Consider the following 20239-nt stretch of genomic DNA (forward strand, 5'->3'; position numbering starts at 1 on the left):
TGAAAAATGTATTCTTTCTCTTCTTAATATTGCTAATTATCAATGCTGGAAGATTTACTCGGGTCAAGCATTAATGCCATGATTAATGCTAAGTCCTTTACTTTTATGTACTAAAAAGTAGAAATAGTGAAAGTAAAATGCATTAAAACATATTTTTACAAAAAACTATTGGTAATAAATGTTTGATTGCAGGTATTATATGATTATTTACAACATTATTGGATCATTATCACTCACACATTAAAAAAATAAGCACATTTGAAATGTTGGAGGTTTTTCTACCTTCTCTGTTTCAGTAAGTAATCAATACCGCACAAAATTACTGATCTTGTATTCTATACAAAAAAATGTAAATACTTTTTATTTATTTGTACGGCTTTTTATGGATTCCATCACGGTATCAGACTATAGCTTGTAGTGATGAACAGCATGTTCTCTTCTTCCAGTTGTCACATAAGAATATTTATGCCCCCCTCCTGTGGTGAGAGAAAAGCAGCTGAGCAGCTGCCTCACTGTAGCTGCCTCCAGTGCTCAGCTTAGTATCCTCATGTTGTGCGTCTGGACCACAGCGAGTCAGTGCGACAGCAAACACAAAGGACACAGCTCTCCACTTGTGAACAACATTTTCATTCTGCTAATTGTTACAGTGAGCACGCTCATTTGGTCTGAGCCAACATGGCTGACAGATGGTTTATTACCCCCTCAATGAGTCCTGAGAGTGGCTGCTAGGACGAGCCAACCGTTTGAAATGAACAAGATAATCATACCATGGAGTCATTCGGTGGCGCTCTGATTGAAATGACTGAGTGTAAGACATAAAAATGCTGATATTAAACTCTTGGTTTGTGAAAGTTGGAGAAAGAGAATGAAGCAGAGCTGTCTCGGTTGTATCTTTGCTGTTCAAAAATAGGCCTGTTGCCCTCAAATACCACGATAGAGGACAAACCATGCACAATTCAAATGCTAGTCCAAAGTTAGCTGTCGGCTAAGGTTGCACACAGCTGCTGTTTCCCATAAAGAAAACAAAAACGAAACAAAAATAAAAAACAACCAAAAAAATTTCACACAAAATCCATCTTAATCACGGATTAACACAAAATATTCCTTAAACACTTTTTGTTTTAGAAGGCAGGACCAATCTACACATTTAAAGATTAGATCGAACTTGAGACAATTAAAATTAAGATTTCAGTTCTGGTTGCTAATGGTGACAGCAGGGAGCTTTTAAAAACACAAATCCTCGTGTTGGGTGAAAAAAGAAAAGCAATGCACATACACACACACACACACACACACATATATATCAAAATGCCTTGAGCAGCTACTGTGCTTTGGTAGAAATGCAGCAGAAGGGGAACAACTCCTGCGTCCGTTTACAACGCACCCAAAAAAACCAGGAGAGAGTTCACCACACTGCGGTCTGACACCACATGTGCTCCCGCACATTGTAGCATGTGACATGCAGGCACGGACCAGCAGTCGTTTTCTGCACTGCTTCCAACACACACATGCATCCTTTCCTGTCCATCCTGTGCCTGGGCTGTTGTCTGAATCCCTCCTAGGGAGCTCGGACTGTTCTAGCGATAATTAAGACTACTATACACAGAGAGACAATTATAGAATGCAAATAAATGGAATAGCTATTACTTGAAAAACTGCTGGGCATAAATAACAATACAAATAGCTTGCTAAAAAATAATCTAAGGCTTATAATTAATAAATAATTCACAGCTATTAGCTAAAATTTCTTTTTTTTTTTGTGTGTGTGTGTGTGTGTGTAATTAGTAAATAGTCGCTTCCAGCTGAGACAGTGAACAGGCCTCAGTGCAACACAGCAAGAAAAGTCGACTTTCTCTGGATGGAAATGCTCCAAAAACTTTGGTTTTAACAAGTGACACTATAACAAGACCACGGCTGTCAAATGTTAACTACGCAAGAACAAAAATCACTCCGCTGCAAACACAGTGACAAGCATCACAACACCAGACTCCGGCAAAACAAGCCAACCTTCAAAAGATAGGCGTTAGGCAGCGCCGTATAGTTTCAGAGGCGCTTTAATGAAGTGTGTGAATGTGGAGGGTGTGGACAGAATAACAAGTTACACGTTACAGTATGTAACCTAATAGAAGAACTTCTTTTTTTTTTGTGATGTTTAAATGGTGCTGTGGTTTTCTCTGGCGTCTAGGGTTTATGAACTCCCTGATCGTGACTTAATGTTTTGCGTTTTTGCTAAGTTACATAATCCTGCAGTATTTCAAACACTTCAGGAAGAAACTTTCTGGCCTGTTTGTATCTCAGTAAGTTACCATCTCACGATGCAGAAGAAACACAGGTCTGCTGAAGCCAACGCAACACAGCTAGTTAGTGTCTAGTTTGATTATTATAGATATCACATAGCATATTACTTACTTCGATCAGCACGTCAGGCTCAGGGAAAGTATACTGCGTTTGCAGCTAGACTTTTATAGAGGGCCATATTATCACACAAGGCATTCTTGTTCGTTATGTAATTTGTTTTTTATGTTAGCTGTGATTGGCTTCAGCCGCCTGACGACCCTGATGTATAAGTGGTACGGATAATGGATGGATGGAATTCCTATTATTCTGTCCACCAAATTAACAACTTTAAGTAAATCAATATATCAAATATTACTGGTTGATTTTTTCCCCCCTTTTTTTGTTGTGCTATTGTGCTACTTAGTATCTTTGCAAAGAGGGACGCACATGCCAAATATGTTATTCTAATTGGTATATATTAACGCAGGCCGCACAGACACAATTTCATAACAAGCAGATAATATTGAAAATAACACTATGACACTTCTGAATAATAGATTAAGAAAATTGAAAGTGCATGCTAACTTACATTATGGAGCTGTCCCACAGTGCACAGTAAGGGTGCATGGTTCCCTGGAAGGCAAAAAAAAAGAACAAAACTGGGTAAATTGTGATGATAATAGATCATCATCATCATCATAATGAACCAACTGCATGTTTGTCCTGCTGTGTGGCTCTTTTGAAAATGTGCTTCACGGATCACACAGAAACCATAAACTGGAGTGGATATTACATAAACACACAAACACACCCTTTTGCTGACCCGTTCAGACTTACATGGGCTTTATGTCCAAGATTAATAAAAAGGCCTGGATCATAAAAGGGATTGTCCTTGCAGTTATCTGATACCGGGCGATTGCAAATTAATTATAGAGCTGATTAACCAACATTGTGTACTGGCTAATGGGAGATATTGTGTTCAGTGGTCATTGTCATAGTACATTCAATCAACAGAAAAGTCTTTTTTTTGTGGGGTTGGAAGGGGCAACCTTTCACTATTTTATCCCAAGACTAGCACAGAAGGCAATATTTGTTAGCATAAAGGTGATTTTTTTTTCCCTTGCTGATCTTGGTGAAGATGTCAGTTTCTGTGATTCTGTGGCGCTTACATTTGCCAGGTGAGCCAATTCAATTTCCAGCTGGGACTCTGTCGCCTTGGGCTCAGGTCTCACAGTCACAGCAATGACCTTGGAGTTCACAACTGTGTGGTTCCTGAGTCAAACAGAGAAGCCAAAAAAAAAAGAAAGACAAATTACCAAAAAAACTTCACTCAAGCTCAAGTATCACAAAGTGCCAACACAGAGGTTCACATCCTGTTGATTGCTAAACTCAGCTCGTGGATATGAACGAGGAACATTGTACGACATTTCCACTGTTCAAATCTGTAACCTTGATTTCCCTTCAAACACCTGAGAACTCTTTACACGCTCTGTGAAGAAGTAGTAACACCTAAGGATTATATTTCAGCATAGTCAATGAGACTTGTGTAGGATCTATAAGGAATACTGGCATTAAAACCTGATTAGACGTTTCTGAGAGGATTTTGCGCCCGTATTTTGACTTGAAAGCTCTCTCCACTCTGCTGGCAAATCTATTTATCTCGAATTTATAGTGTAGAGTTCTTCAAATTAATTTTTAATTTAGCTGAGTATTAGTCAGAGGTATTTTCTCCTGTCGGCTTACACTGAATGCAAAATGACATGCTTAATAAAAGGAAGATGATAAAAAAAAAAAAAAAAGCTGCCATTAGATGTCAAGGCAGCTATACAGGATGTTTGCAAGGTGTCCAAAACATGCAATTGGAGCAGGAATGAAAAAGTACATATCAAAGGCTTGTCTGAACTAAATGAGCGCTTCTTTGTACCCCATGCCTTTTAAAATCTGTCCGTGTAGTCCTGCTTCAGAAACCATATTCTGCTTTTGTGTAGCTGACAGTATATTCTGTTTATAAGATGGTGTAATCTACTAGCATCTCTCATCACCACAAAGGAAATAGAGGTGAAGATTCGCATCCTTACCCGCTTCACTTGAGCTGGGAACATTTTGCCATTTTTTTCTACACAAGCCAGCACTCATAAAAAAAAAAAAAAAAAAAAAAAAAAGAAAGAAAGAAATCGATGGAGTAAATGGAGAGTTTCTCCCTCTAAGTGCACAGAGACATTACTGACTTTTACTGGTGAGAAGGTGATTTTCTTCTTTCACAAGTTTCACAAAGTTCAAATATGGCACATGGAGTTTATTCTTCAGTGTCCCGTCCCAGCTCCACATGCACATGCAGGACTCCAGCTCTTCCTGTGACAGCTGGCCTGGCCGGTCCTCGAGTGACCGCTCTGTCCTTGGGACCTTAGTGCCAGAGACTTGTTGATTGGTCTGACAGGTGTTTGTTTGAAGCATCCTGCTGCTTTTTTCCAGACACCAATGTCATCTTCAATGAACTACTTATTCCAGTCAATGGTTAACGCTTTACTTAGCGACTTTTTTGATGGCATTTATAACTGGAAAACAAACTCAAAACAACAGCGAACTTTGTTTTAAATCAGAAAATTCGACAGCAGCAGTGCAACAATTACATTTTCTCTTTCTTCATAGTTGAAACTTTTAATTTCATGCCTATTCAGTGGAACATTTGTGGGACACAGGAGTCAGGCACAGTCTGCTTTTAAGACGTGATCTATTACTTTGAATAAAAATTGACACCTCTGCTGCTTCCAAAGGATTAAATCTCTCTCATGTTTCTGTTTGCCAGCAGACCAGAAAATACAGACGTGGAAATGTGGTCCTCTTACTTTGGTGAAGGCAGCATGAGTCCAAGCGTCTTGTAAAGAACGGTTCCCAAAATGAAGACAGGGGATCCTTCCATATCTGGAGGAGAAAATGAAGCATTAATTAACACTGCCATTAGGCCTATGCGAGGACATATAAGTGGATCTTGTTGCCAGGTAAAAAAAAAAAAAAAAAAAATTTAAATGTCTTTACTGCATATTTAATACTTTGAAATTATACCTTCCAGTTACATGGAAATATTCATGGCAGTTGCAATTGAGAGTAACACTTGGCCTAAGTAAAGCTGCAAATCTGTAGTTTTTTGACTGCAGTAGACAAAGTGCTTAAGTCTCCTATAGAATCAGCCTCGAATGCTGTTGCAATGAGAGTGGGTGGGATTGGGCGCATGGCACACACACTGCTAATCAATTCCCTGTTTTGTTATCTTTGATGCATTCCAGATAAGACTGATTACAACAATTAACCAAATTGTCTGGCTCCAGATTGGAATATACAGTGGCAAGTTGAAAATGCTGAAAAATGTGGAGCGTATGGAAAACAGTTACTGAACAAGCACAGTGGCTTTATTCAAAGCATTATTTCACTTTATAAAAAGGGTGGTGTAGCAGAAATGTAAAAAATATATGTTCTGCAGAAGATTGATGTGACTGTGTGAAAGTTTTATTGTAAGTCTTAGAAGCAGATATGATTATTCATTCAGCTTTTGCTGAAATGTCAAGATTTCTATTTTCCAGTCCTCAGCAGAGGCCACTAAATCTGTCATAATATATTCGAAATGCATTTATCTTATATTTCTACCACCGTCTCCTTTGCAGATGCTAAAAAAATGTTACAGCTGATTTTAAACAGAAATAAACTTTACACGTTTATTCTACAACAGTTAGGGTTTGTACGTGGAGTTTGTTCATGTGGCTCCTGAGGGAAGATGCGTCCGACTAGCAACAGGATGAATGTGAAATATATTCGGTCACGTACCTGCTGACTGGGAAACAAAGAGCCCCTTCGGGATGACCACTTTATCTTCAGAGTTCCTGGCCCAGTCAACCATGCCTTTACGACCCTTCATGGGGAAGTTGATGTCAGTCATCACAGACACTGCTGGAAGTCTCTGGATGCTGGCCACTGCAGAATTTCAAACAAACAGGCCAATGAAGAAAAACATTACGATCAATACACTTAGAAGTATTTATAAGTTAGTCGATGGTTCCATGGTTGTATCACCTGAGACACATTAACCAAAAGGTCAGCGTGTAATTAGGAAAATTGCATACAAATTCAGGCAAGATTCATCATATTTGAATTAAGAAATACACACACACACACACACACAGATGAATATTCATGTTTTTCTTTGGTTTCTATTTGTTTACATGCATAATATTTATGCTCAACTGTGCACAACCATAATTTTATACTGATTACTCCCATTTGTGAATAAGACTGGCTCTGTCACTAACATAATATAAACCGTATATACAAAATGCCATGTTAAGGTTTTGTACAGGTCCAAGTCAGCTGGATTGGTTTGGATTCTCCAGTCTTCATACAAAGCAATGTGCACATGTATTTGTATTTTTAGTTTTGATATACTGAGAAACACAAAATTACCAACATTCACTTGTTAACCTGAATTGTATAGTGTATATCAAAATCAAATTAGAGGGAAGTGGTGCTTACAAGTCTCCATTAACCACAACATGGACACTCTGAAAGACAGATAATCTGCCTAATCACTCTTCCCCTTTTTACGTCCCCGCTGAGGTGCCATAAAAGGCCCCTCCATACACTAAGGTAACAACAAGGAAAATACCAAGGATCAGCTGAAAAGGCCTCAGAATTACAAGGGAAAGATAAAGCTGCACTAATCTCCACCCGGTATCACATCTAGTTGCAGTCAGGTGGTGCTTCAGTGAGGGGAATCTGAGGCTAATCCTACCATTGATGCAAAAGCCTCATTGTTCCTTGTGCTCTGCCAGTAATACAATTTGAATCCTGGAAAGGTTCCATGATTGTGTGAAAGCGGTAACAGTGAAGGTGTGTCTTCTGTGTTGGGGATGATCAAGCAGGAGGCTTGAAATCACAGAATACCACAAGAGCTGCCATTTGCAAAGAGGCCTTTTCACAGCACCAGATGCTCGGAGCAGCAGTGGTGAGTGTGTGTTTTTGTGTGTTTGTGTTGATAGCTTTAGTCACAAGGCACGCTGTGAAACACAACAGGGTGCTAGGAAGGCTGTCTTTCAGGGTTCTGGGTAATTCTACAGGTAAATGGGGCTTTGCACTTGCCTGATGGAGCCAAGCAGCAAAAATAAAACAATCGTTTAGTATTGTGATGCTTCCGAACAGTCGTTCAGCACACTGGGGAAATTCTGCACTGCTCATCTTCATGAAAACAAACTACGGCCATGATTATTACATTTGAATGTGTTCATGGGAGGCTCAGCATTAAGTTAACTGTCTGAGTTGAACAACATAAACATTTTGCACAAAAGATCTATCACAGAGCATTTTCCACCATCTCATGTATGTTTGATTGCAATCAGTCTTTCTCTTGACCATGAAGCACATTCAGACAATGGACTGCCAGAACAAAAGTGTTGAAAGTGCACGATGAATTCCACCTTTAAAGCAGGGTTTAATGTAATTTCTAACATGTTCAAATATCATTTTGCTTGTCCTCCAAGTGTTTGGCTGAAAAGAGAGAGAGAGTTAGTTGCTGGAGCAGAGAGCTTTTTGCAATCAAGGTTATTTGACTAAAAGTAGGAGAACAGAGGACGATGCACTGGTGACAGCCAGTATTTATCTAAGTGTCAGGAGGCTGCCATAAATTAGTGACGAAATGATGCCGCAATATCTTACTCAGCCAGATGCTCCCCACTTGGATCGCACCAATAGATCCACAAAACTTTCCATTCCTTTAATCAAAAAGAGCCACAACACAAGGCTCAGTGGTGTGAGCTGAAATTACTGTGTGGCTGGCGACCAAAGCTTGTGCTGTGTCCAGGGCTAAAATAATTACCCTGTAAACTCCACCTCCTATGTGGTAGCCATGCATAATATAGTGGCAAATATTTCCATACAGTGACACCAAGATGTGAAAACTAAAAAAATAAATAAAAGACTGAGATTCGCAAACTTAGACAAAGACATACTGTACCACATTTCTTGGTGCATGATGGAACAAAACACGAAAAGCAGTCATTTCCCCTGACATTTATAACACGCAGGTAAAACATGTAGTCATTTTGTGCACTCAATGAGCTTTTGATATCAGTGAGAGGCAGCTGATTACTGCTACATCTTCCAGTAACTGCACAAAAGCCAAATGGCCCCTCTGCCTCTGTGCTAAGATTTTCAAAAAAGCAGCTTGAGAACTCTGCCTGTCTCAGTTCTACATCACCAGAGTGGTCACCTTGTAATGTAATGCTGAGGTTCATAGAAGTGCCTTAACCGAATTAAATTATGTGGGCTTTTGTGGGCTTTTAGTTGATGTATAAACGTTACAGCTGCACTTTGGTGACCTAAAGTTATATTGAAACTTCTTGCTCTGTATTTTTTCTGAGCTATAGAAAAGAAAGTAATAAAAACTTCCTCTCACATCACACACAATACACATTAATCTCACTAATGGGGTGAAAATCTAGAGGCAGCTATACAGTAGTGCATACCAATGTTATGGATGGGACCAGGAAAAGGAGCTAAAATGCACATGGTCAAATGTAAGAGATTTGTTAATTTACAGAATACTGAAGGTCCGCATTAACGAGGAATACTTTAGAATTCAAAATTGCACATCACATGGAGCACCACGCACATTTTCTTGTAGACGGGTTCACTGTGATGCCATTTCATGTTGTATAAAGTCAATTGTAACTAATGAAATTTTTAAAAATATCCATCACTTTGAATACGAGAAGGATCAGTAAAATATGGGTTTTGGCGGGGGGGGGGGCCTTCAGTAGAGTCCTTCAAGCTTTATTTGATATCGACACACAATGCAGAGTGGCATCATTGCTCCATGTTCACCAAAATAATAATTACGTCTGAAGGACAGACAAGGTCTCGATCCATTTTACTTCACATTTGAGCACAAGCCAGACAATCATATTACTGATTTATAAAAGAGAAGTTGAATTACACCTCAGAGTCTTACTGTGTGTTTCACAATATAGACTGCATATTGTCTTCAGAGTAAGTGCCATGTGGTAATGCTTTTTCAGTGATAAACAGGATTGGAGGACCGGTATCATGCCAAATTGGAAGACGTATAAAAAAGAAATACTCTGTACATCCGTGAGAGAATTCATTAATGCTTAGCATTACGGGATGCATTCAAGCCTTATTTCTAAGTGTCCATTACTTCATTTGCCTCTCACAGTGTTTCATAATGGCATTTTGATGGGTGCATTCATTGTATCATGCTACCATGGATTGGTAAGCTGTTCTGCGGACTACCTAGAGCATTCATCACTATGGAAATTGTACACCACAAAGAGCCACTAAGCGTGAGTTTTTTGCTAGAAGTGGGTCAAATGTTTGCAATTGTTAAGAATACAAGAGAGAAACCTCTCTCCATTCGAGGAATTGCCTACCAGCACCGCTGTACATGCTCCCATTCACATGCATGAATAAATCAAGACTGCAGTTCTATTATTCCATCGCAGTAAGACACCATTTATGGCTGAGTAAGAAATGAAATGCCACGGAGACCTCAGATCATCCAAAAGGCTGTGCGACAAAAGCTAAAAGAACCCCTGAGAACATTAGGCAAGAGAAATATTGTCCACACAAAGACTGGAGTTGTAACCTGGACTTCAATCAGAGGCACAGAAAAAAAAAAAAAGGTTCATTAGATTTGTGAAAAATAACTTGTCATTTTACTTCAAAATATAAAGCTTTTAATCAGACTTTTATCAGTCTTTGTCACAGATATGTTTAAAAAAACAGGAATTTAAATCATGGATCAAAAAATGTAAATATTACCAGCTTGTGCATTTTTTTCATTGCTTGAGATCCCTCCTTCTGTAGGGTTAAGGCTACACTGCACACTCTTAATATTGTATTGGGGTTGTAATGTTTTTATAGGAATTTAGCACATTAAGACCACAGGCTCAGTTTTAATTAACATTATTGATTTGCAGTAATTTTACTCCCCCACCTTTACCACGCATCATTTATCCCAAATTAATGTTGGTGGGGAAATTGACAAGAGGAGTCAGCAGAGCACAGGGATTATATATCTACGTTGAGCAGAAATAAATGGTAAAGGGAGGTCAGGGGGGCAAAAGCTGGCTGATTCTTACCCAAGTTCCCCGTCATCAAATAGGCATTGTGAAAATCCTTCATGCCCAATCCAACGATGTGGATGAATTCCTCTATGACCTGCATGAGCTCCACTGAGCCTGGATAGATCTAGGGAAGCAAAGACAGGACAACAAGAACAAAACAACAACACAAGAGACAATTCCAATTTAAAAACTGCTGGCATAACATGATTTTGCAAATGCATCAATGAAGGGAATTACTGGAAGGATAAAAGTGTGAAGCATAAGAGAAGGAAAGTGCAGGCCATGCATTTATTATGCTAGAAACCGTGTTATTCCTGAACACTGTTAATCAAACTATATATCTGTTAAAGTATATGAAGTACGTGAAACATAAACCGAAGCACTACAAACATAATGCAGCTAAAAAACACTAAAGCAACAGTGATGAAAAAAATGAAGGAAAACTGAATTTATTGACCCCGAGGGGAAATTTGCCTTGGGCAATAGTGCATACGTATTAGATTGTGTGTGGACCGAAAGGCTATTTGAATATTCAACCTTTAATTCTGGGAAATTGTGATGGGCTTTGTTTCATTAGTTTCTTATACTTTAGCAATCAAATGATTAATTGGTTCATCAAGGAAATAATGGGCAGCTTGCCGGAGCCCTAATTCAGCCGTCGATGTGAAATCAGCATCAGCACTATAAGCAGACAGAGCTGTTGCTGGTTGGCTTCTCTTCTGAAAGCCTCTGCCAAGTCAAGGGTGATTGCCGGGGTATCATGTCCCGCTTCATGGGCTCCAGCACTCAGAGAGAAAAATGCAACGGCAGGGATTCAGCACCACGGTCAGCTCCACGGCTCCACCAGCGACTAACGGTCCGGTCAGCGCTTTCCTCCAACTCCATAAATCAAAGGCTCACTAATCCAATCACTGAGATTCAAAAGACTGGTTCACTGTCTGGCTGCCAATCTCATGGTGATGGGGCAAATTCAATAAAATGCGTAGATTTTGGGAGGGCCACCAGTTTTGTCCGCTCACTGGAGATAGTGAGAAACTGATTAAAGGTTGTGTTGCTGCATCATTTGCAAGATAACACATTTGCCAAATTCAGAGTATCAAAGTATCAGTACATTTCTGCAGCAGCAGCAAATGTGTCAGCTGATACAAATATTACTGCAGGACTTTCACAAATGTGTGAGCTCACTGTGGTGATTTCAAGCAAATTGAAAAGCCTTGAGTGACGTTTAGCAATTAACACCTCACTCAGGGTTGCTATTCAACAGATACCTGAGGCAGGTATTTCCCTCCTCGGCAACACCTTGTGTTCTGTGTATTTGCACATGCCTTGACGTGTGCTGCTCTGCCAGGGAAGCAGATCATTGATGCTGAAATTGAGAGCTTCTGACACAGCAGAGTGAGGGCCATAGTGGGGGAGAAAAAGCACATCACATCGCCCCTTCCGGCATGTCTGACGCACAGTGCAGTCATGCTCATTCTGCTGGTCTCCATGGCAACCATGAGATGTGAAGGCAGCGGAGGGAAATGGCTGCAGTGGAGCTTCTGTAGACAGAGCTCTTCCTTTCCTTGCCATGGTAACAGTGACAGGAGGTGAATATATAGTGATCTCTGCACAGAGCCAATTCTACACCCAGTACAAACCTCATAGTGAGGTGTTTCATCCAAGTGTTTTGAATTTCCACAGTGCGCAGTGTGTGGGTGCTGAGGAAAAATGAGCTCAGAATACTCATTAATGCAAGAAAAGTCCATAAGAGGGGAAATCTGAGACCCTTGAAGGAAAAACATCGCTTAGCCAGTGTCCTCTTGGTGGATTCCCAAAACTGAAGCAGTATTTCTTAGACAGGCACACATAACTACAGAAATAATCGAGCATGTCACATATCTCTTCTGGGGTGTTCAATCTTACAGCCAACTTCTCCTATTTTTTTTTTTTTTTTGTCCCTCTCCTGTATTTTTTCTGATCCGTCTGTCTCCATCTTTGATGCATTCTTACTGACGAAACTGCTCATTTGTGAGCCCCTCACACTGAAAGCCTACCTTTGGGGCCTGCCAAACTAAAGCTGCAGTGAGTAAACACCTAATTACTGCCCGTACAGACAGCCAGGACTGCCACTCCTGGCAGAGTTTGAACTGCTTGCGTGCCCCCAAAGATCTTTGACGAAGTCAACCATGGCGGAACAGCAACAAAACCAGGTCTAACTCATTTTAAGAGAGTGCCTCAGTCATGTGTCGGTGCAAGTGATAGCTAATTTAAGTCAATTTGCCAGTGAAGGTGACAGCAGAGCAGATGCCCTCTCTAGACGTGCAGTCATCACAGATGGTATCTCTGTCAGAGTTTTGAATGTGCGTGAATTCAGGGTTCAGGTTGTCTCACACACTGGTGGCAGTTTTGAAAATGGGAGATGCCACCTTTGAAGCTGAGAGAAGCAATCCGAAGCTAATCTCCACGGACAAGCACAGTGTTGGAAAAACGCACTGTTCTCTACTCACATTTTCATCTAAAGTGCATTACTGCAGTGCTTCAGTGGCTGTTGGCCTTGTATTTGTATTGAATATTGAAGCTGTTCTTCTTTTTATAACACTGCCACTCCTTATGGTGGAGCTGCCGTACAACGTCAGAGAAAGACAGACAAGTAACAGGAGGCTTAGCTGCTGTGGTACAAGCAATAAAATGTCTAAACGGTTTGTCACTGCTATGAAATTCAACTTAGGTAATTGCCTAATCGCACTGGTTGCCGTGATCTGTATCAGCTGGGAGAGGCAATGTGTGCAGGAGGAAATGAGTCCTGCAGTGGTGATGCTTGGGCGGTCTCTGTGGCAGTGTTGCTGCCACCAAGTGGAAGTGTGAGGAACTGACTTTCCAAATGAGGCCAGATGTCACTTCAGCTAAATGACCTCTCACGCCGATATGTTTAAGCATGACGTCATCTCACTATCAAGGTGTCTTTTCTTTATCGCCACTACTAAGACGGATGGGCTGCAACACAAGCTTGAGGATCATTTTTGAGGCACGCAAACAGTCATGCAAGCAGAAACCTGAATTATTTACTAAGCGCACCGCCATATGCCTACCTTTTGTGCATCTTCCCATTTCTCCTTATTTTCCTCCTCCAAGAGGTTGCTGATGATTTGAAAGAAGTTCTGTGAAGATGATGAAAGGAGAAATATATAACACACCCACACACAAGCATTACAGATTACAGGCATGGCAGCAAGATGCTTTTTAAATCATGACAGATAAACACTACACTCAGAAAAGCCTTTTTATAGATAGGATAGTGAAATTTATGATTGCAGAAAATGTGGATGTCGATGAAGGAATAATGACATTCACTGCAGAACTCAACAGCCACAGGAAATTTGCCACCGAACCCATGTTGGAGAAAGATTAGAGGATATATAGAATATATGGATCAACACTGATAAAAAAAGAAAGCAACAACAACAAAAGACACGTTGAATCCCTGCAGTTTGCAACTACCACTTAATGCCATAGGAGAGAAGCACAAGCTCCAATCAGGAAAAAAAAAAAAAAAGATGAAAGGGAATGGCTGAGCAGCTGTGTGGATTGTCTTCAGCTGCGGAAAGCAGGGGCTGCTTGGGGTGCATGCCTGCAGTAGTAATAGGACCCTTGTCTGATCTTTAGCCTTGTTATTTCGTCTGGTCTACAATGTGCCTGAGGGAGTGGCTCTCTCTCTTGACACGGGCTATCTTGTTTTCTACTTGAATGCTTATGCTCCCTCTGGTGGTAATGTGCCCACTTTAACACTGCATTAGCGCAGAGGCGCACAGAGGGGGTGGGCTGGCTGACTGCTCTCCTGTCTGCCCACACACACACACACACACACAACAAAGCTCTCATAACAGCCGGAGACAGGATGCTGTTCTCATATCATAGATCTGCCATGGTGGGAAAATGGCTGAATGGGACCCAGATTGTCCACCTATGGCCGGCATATTTAGGCTTTATTTCTGCAGGGTGCTACCAGGTCCAGTGGATAAAAGTGAAAAATGTGCATGAAACCAGAAGCAAACTGAGGCAAAGGACATCTTTATTTCCAATTACATCTACACTCTGGAAGCGTAATTAAGCGTTTTGAACGTTTTTGTGATTTCATTATGCCCTTATCTGGAATATAGGCCACTTACATCCTATCATTTTCTGAAGATGCTCCAGCTCAGATCGTGATATACATCTTTCATCACTGGATACTATATTACCGTCAGCAAGTTGTTCTTTTCTTTCTTTCTATTCCAGTTTTTGCCTTCATTTCATCTCTTTTAGACCGGGAAATATGTACCTAACAATATGAGCAAGATTTCATATTCAATATACTGAAAAAGCTTATTAGTCAGCAGATAGTGTACTCTTTTATGGGACTTTAAAGCCAACTGAACTTTCACATTATTACAAGCAGAAACAGTGTCTTCCCACATACAGAAAATGCCTGATTCTTTTTCTGATGTGCTGGTGCTCTTGCTCTTATCTCTACACAGAACAAAAACAAAAACAAGGTTGATACTGTAACAAAGCAAGATTTGAGATTTGCATGAAAACTAAACCAGAGAATTAGGTTTTCCAGAACCAATTACTTCTTTCCCATTTAGCATGAGCAAAACCAATCCAGGCCAAAAAGCCCCCCCCCCCCCCTAATTCAGAAACACTCACACGCACAGATAAAAACATACAGGAATTGTAACAGGCATGTAGGCCTGCACAAAGATGCCAGAGAAGGGCGTCTTTCAAAGTGACACTGCTCTGAGGTCATAAATTATCTTATTGCTGATGGAGGCGGAGCTTTAGCTGTAATCTCCATCATCCTATTGACATAAAGAGGATCAAGACAGCAGTCTACCCCGACATGATGAGATGAAATAGTTTAGGATGTGGAGAATATCATTTGGCACAATAGAGCAATTGGATGCCATTGTTAGCCTTTGTGTTATGGCAAACACTCCTTTTGGCCGCATTTTTTTTCTTTTTATTTGCTGTTTATTTTGTCAAGAAATAGATTTGTAAATCACCAGAAAATGAATATATTTCAGACCGATGTCTTTTGTGTTAAAATAAAACAGCCGTCCAACTTACTTGCACATCATCTGAAGATGGCTCATAGCTGGCCCTTTTGAAGGTCTCTGTCACATTGCGAAGGATCTCCACAGAAGAGAGAAGGTCACCGGCGTAGAAGTTCCTCCTCTGGGTGAGGTCCAGCAGGTTCTTTGTAACCTGGGACATCCCATCACCTGCCAGCATCCTCTGGCCCTTAGCAAGGTGCCCCTGAACCTCCAAAAACAGGAGAAGACGGAATTTGGGGCATTGATGTCCACAGGTTCACTTGATACATGCTAAACTACACATTCAGAGTAAATGCAGTGAACAAGAAAAGGAAAAAGAGCCGGCTAGCTGAGGCCCTTTCTTTTACACTTATGTCTAAGCCAGGGTGAATTGTATTCTGCCTTGCAGATGTTTTGAAATGAGCCAAAATGAATAAGCGTTAACTGGAGCAGAAGACGTACATTTAGGCAGAAATTGCACAGTGAAATGACATCTTGCATCAATGCGCAGGGTTTATGCCCATAAATACACATTCACAGGTGCAGCACTATATGTGCCATCTCAGCTCTTCACAATTATTTTATTTTTAACAGTGACAGAGAGTTACCAGATGTACCTATTCTAGTGGAAGCGCTGTTGTGTTTCCAGGCTACCTGCATGCCCATTAAGGCAAAAATATATTCAAAATAGAGAAATAAAGTCTACTCAGTCCTAATAGGAAACATTTTTGTGTTGTCTTTCAGCTGAACAATCACATTCTATCAAACGAAAAATTGTTGACATTCAATGAGTTGTACTGGTATCTGTCTGGTACAATGAAACTTTTATGAATAATAATAATAATAATAATAATAATAATAAAATTATCCTTATTTAAGCAGTACGTCTTAATAAATGTGACTCAAAGAACTTCACAAGAAAAAATGTAATTAAATAAATGGAGTAGCAGTAACCTCTTTGAATGTTTTTGGTGCAGAAATTTGTGGTAATTCACTTTTGCAGACACTAAAAGCCAGAAAAGTGCAAGTGAGGAATAACAATGCTTTCAATGCTTAGTTCATCCAAAGCGCACGTTTCACCCAGTGCCCAGTGTTTCCATTTGCCCTCTTGTTGAAAATAGCTAATCTTTGTTAAAACTGTGATGAGAATAGGAGAGGGTGGGGGTGGGGGTGTTTTTTTTTTTTCTCTTTCTGGGGGGGAGGCAGAAGTACAAAAGCACTAGGGAGATAATTTATGATGCATTGGAAACAGAGGCTGTGAGAGGGAGCTGACTTTGCACCTACTGATTGCTGCAAGTATCTGAATTCATTTGTTATGCATCGAGCATAGCTGGGCTGCTCCCAGAAGGCCATACCGCGGTGATCCAAAGAGCAGCGTCGACTAGTGGTGCCTGTAGAGGAGACGAAGACAGCGGCAGATTGGGAGAAGAAGAGATTGAGGGAGGGATGAGTGGGGAGATGTGATGTGGATAGTTGCAGGCGAAGTGAGTGTCAAGGTGAGATTGGAGGGGAGAGAAGGGATTAAGACCAAAGGAGAGCCAAAAGAAAGGCAGATTGAAGTGGATACAGGAAGAAGGGAGGGACAAAAAAAGAGGAAAGAAATATTAATCCTTCTCATAAGAGACTTACCCCCCCCCATCACTTGCCATCAAAACCTGATTTCATTTTGCAGTAGATTTGACACATTATAAAAAGAGGGAGAGAGACGTCTCAGGATGTCTCGTTTTATTTTATAAGCAACAAAAACAGGCTTTTAATATATGTATGTACTGTGTGCCATATTAAAACAGGTTTAGTGGCTTACTCAGGCATGCAGTAGCTCAGCTGTGATAGCTGTCAGACATTTAAACGGTGATCCCAAAATAGTAGAACCACCCAATATCCACCCACATCCCCCATACACAATCCCACATAGGGGTCCAACATCACACCTTCCCAGCTGTCGACCTGGTAGAGTGCACTTCACACATCACCCCCCCCGCTCCAACACAGGTGCTTGACATCCTGAGGAAAACTCCCACAGTACAAAACATTTCCCCTGGCATCCGTGCTTCAGATAAAACCATTGCTATCTCTTGTTCTTTCTCTCTCCATCTTTCACAGACTAACACACACAGACAGTGAGGGATCAAAACCACACCTCCTACACCCGCCTTCTCCACCGCTACTACCTGGTGAAGACACGAGCGCGCACAAAACATCGCTATGTGCCAGGAGCGCCCAAGCAGCACAATGAGACAACCCAGAGGGCAATAGGAGCAACCCATTGCTCTACACTGCACTGAGCATTCGTCTCTCTCAGAACTGGCTTCACCAGGGAGCTCTTATGTGCTGTTTTCTTTATTAAAAATGTCATTGCTGCAAAAAATACTTTAACATTTGTATATTTCAGGTTGGTTTCACACTCCAAAAAAAAAAAAAAAAAAGTATTTCATGGTGGCTTGATATCCAGAAATTGGGGATCCACCTTAATGTTTTGGCTTCAAGATTCTTAAAGGTCATTTTAGACTGTGAGAGAATCTGAGCTTTAAAAGGGAAGTGGCACAAAGCTCTAAGAGGAGAATTCAAGAATGTTTTTTGCTGATAAGCAGCTCCTCACTGATGAGATTCTTGTTTATTTATTGATTTGAAAGAGTTAAACTGAAGTCACAGAGAGGCTTTTTTTGGTATATATAAATTATTAGTTTTTTGGCCCTGTGATGTCTGCTTTCATTTCAGTATTACAGTGCATAATGCAACTTTAATGTGAATTCAGCAGTACCACAAGGTACAAATTGCTCAAGGCTAAAATAGTTTTAATGTGAAATGCCTGGACCAGCACTCATTTTATGTTTGCACCACGGTTGTGCAGAAAATGAATTAGTTTTTAGAAAAAAAGAAGAAAAAAAAAATAAAATAAAATAAAAACCAAACCTTTCTTTGCTGTACAAAATTAAACATTATCCTACACTTCAAAAACTATCCCTAAGCATTACATCTACATATATCTATCAACCACTTTGAGAATCTGATGGATGCTAATTCATCAATTTTCATAGCTCAGTATCTTGGTTTCAAATCAGAGCACTCTTAGCTTTGATCTGTGTCGATGTGGGATCAAACGAGGTCAGAGAGGGAAATATGAGGCTTTCACTGTGATTTTGCACCAGTGATGTATGTAGAGTAGGCTGTCCATGAAATACCAGTTGGCAGATATGTGCTTGATCAGAACCAAGGCTGCACCCCACAGAGGCAATGACCTGTCGCTGTCCAGTTTTACAGCATCCGCAACCTGGCTTGCATTACATAGACAGAGCGAGAGAGCGAGAGAGCCAGAGAGAGAGAGAGAACAATGTTTACCACCCGTGGAGTTAAGAGATAGGATGTGTCTAAAAGCGTAGTCTGAGAAGGATTTTCTGTGGACTTTGTGTGTTGAACCACATCACAAAAATCTTTGTAGATTATTATTAGAGCAGTTAAGGTAGACACATTGTATTGAAACAGCTACCCGTAAACACTGAGGACAGTGTCAATAAAACGACCACTTTCATTCTCAAGGACTGATCCTAATTTATTTGCTTGAGGGGCACATGATCACTTTCCTCTGCATTAACCTGTGATAGGTTTGTTTAATAGCTTGTGATTTTCTTGCTTTAATTGCTCCCGCTTTTAGCCGGATGACTTGAACTTCAATTGATAATGGTGATTTGGGGCGCTCATTAGATATGATTATAAATAGCGGCAAAATTACATTTTGCATTTACATGCAAAATTTCATTGGCAAAGTAACAAGCAAGCTCAGGTGCCACTTTAATGAAATCTGCATCTAAAGAAATGTAGGCAGCTGAAAGTAAAGGTACTTGAAGGTACTCAGTACGCTTGATCTACTGAATCATCCTGGTTATCGGGTCTTGCTTTATATGTATGGTACAAGAAAAAGCGTAAAGGAGAAATGAAAGAGTTTTATTCACTTCTGTGCCATGTCTTTTTATTTCACATCACAGCACCTCAAAGTCATTGAATGTCCTCAGGTGCTGGCTGTTTAGACAGAAAGCAGGTCTGGACTTACTGTGTGCATTTACCATTGTACGAACCTGTGCTTAATAAAAGTCAACAATTTACTCTTCTGAGAGTGCATATCCTCCCCTCTTGCCTCTGGTGGCAGATGTCATCCACGATGACCGAGGCCGCTCTGACTGCACATGCACTGGGTGCTGTTCGTATGATGACCTTGACGACGGCAGTGAACGCAGCTGAGTAGGCACTGATGACTTCGACACATTTGGATGCTTCAGCCATGCAGTCCTGCAGCATTAGTGCTGCACATTTTGCTATGCCGCCTGCATTGATCAATATTTCATCCTTGTTTACCCACTCTCAGCAGCCATTACACTTCTGACTGCCCTGGAAGGAGGAGGTCTAACCATGAGCACTTTGGTTTGTTTTCACGTTTTTTCCTCATTGAGGGTTTTGTGAGTCTGACCTCGATCTAATTGCAGGTCAAAGGTTGAAAGGTGTTGTTTTCATTTATAGGCTCATAATGTGGGCTTTGTGGAACCTCCTGACACTGGAACTGTGATTAATAGTTTTCAAAATAAACTTGACCCATCCTGAACTATTGTCCATCATGGTCTCCGTTTTGTCTGGTGGTCAGGACCAGCTTTGACGGGGGGATGCGCTGTGGTTAAACATGAAATATGTCTGCCGTCTGTTATTTTACCCCTCTACCATGACACTGCTCAGACATTAAAGGTTCTTGTTCCTTTGTAAAGTGATGCCCAACCCTCCGAACTGTTGTGC

The 20239-nt window shown here is 40.7% G+C and overlaps 1 protein-coding gene across 1 annotated transcript in view; it reads right to left on the reverse strand.

Moving 5' to 3' along the window:
- adgrb3 (adhesion G protein-coupled receptor B3) overlaps window positions 1-20239 on the reverse strand; it is a 104033-nt gene that overhangs the window by 26483 nt on the left and 57311 nt on the right. The window contains exons 9-16 of the mRNA XM_029521018.1: window positions 16745-16851; window positions 15495-15689; window positions 13478-13546; window positions 10422-10530; window positions 6097-6243; window positions 5124-5199; window positions 3447-3549; window positions 2867-2910 (exon numbers count right to left, since the gene is read on the reverse strand). Of these exons, the coding sequence (XP_029376878.1) occupies window positions 2867-2910; window positions 3447-3549; window positions 5124-5199; window positions 6097-6243; window positions 10422-10530; window positions 13478-13546; window positions 15495-15689; window positions 16745-16851 (850 nt within the window). The remainder of the gene's footprint in view (window positions 1-2866; window positions 2911-3446; window positions 3550-5123; window positions 5200-6096; window positions 6244-10421; window positions 10531-13477; window positions 13547-15494; window positions 15690-16744; window positions 16852-20239) is intronic.

This window comes from Echeneis naucrates, chromosome 15, assembly GCF_900963305.1.
Source record: "Echeneis naucrates chromosome 15, fEcheNa1.1, whole genome shotgun sequence".
NCBI classification, from domain to species: domain Eukaryota; kingdom Metazoa; phylum Chordata; class Actinopteri; order Carangiformes; family Echeneidae; genus Echeneis; species Echeneis naucrates.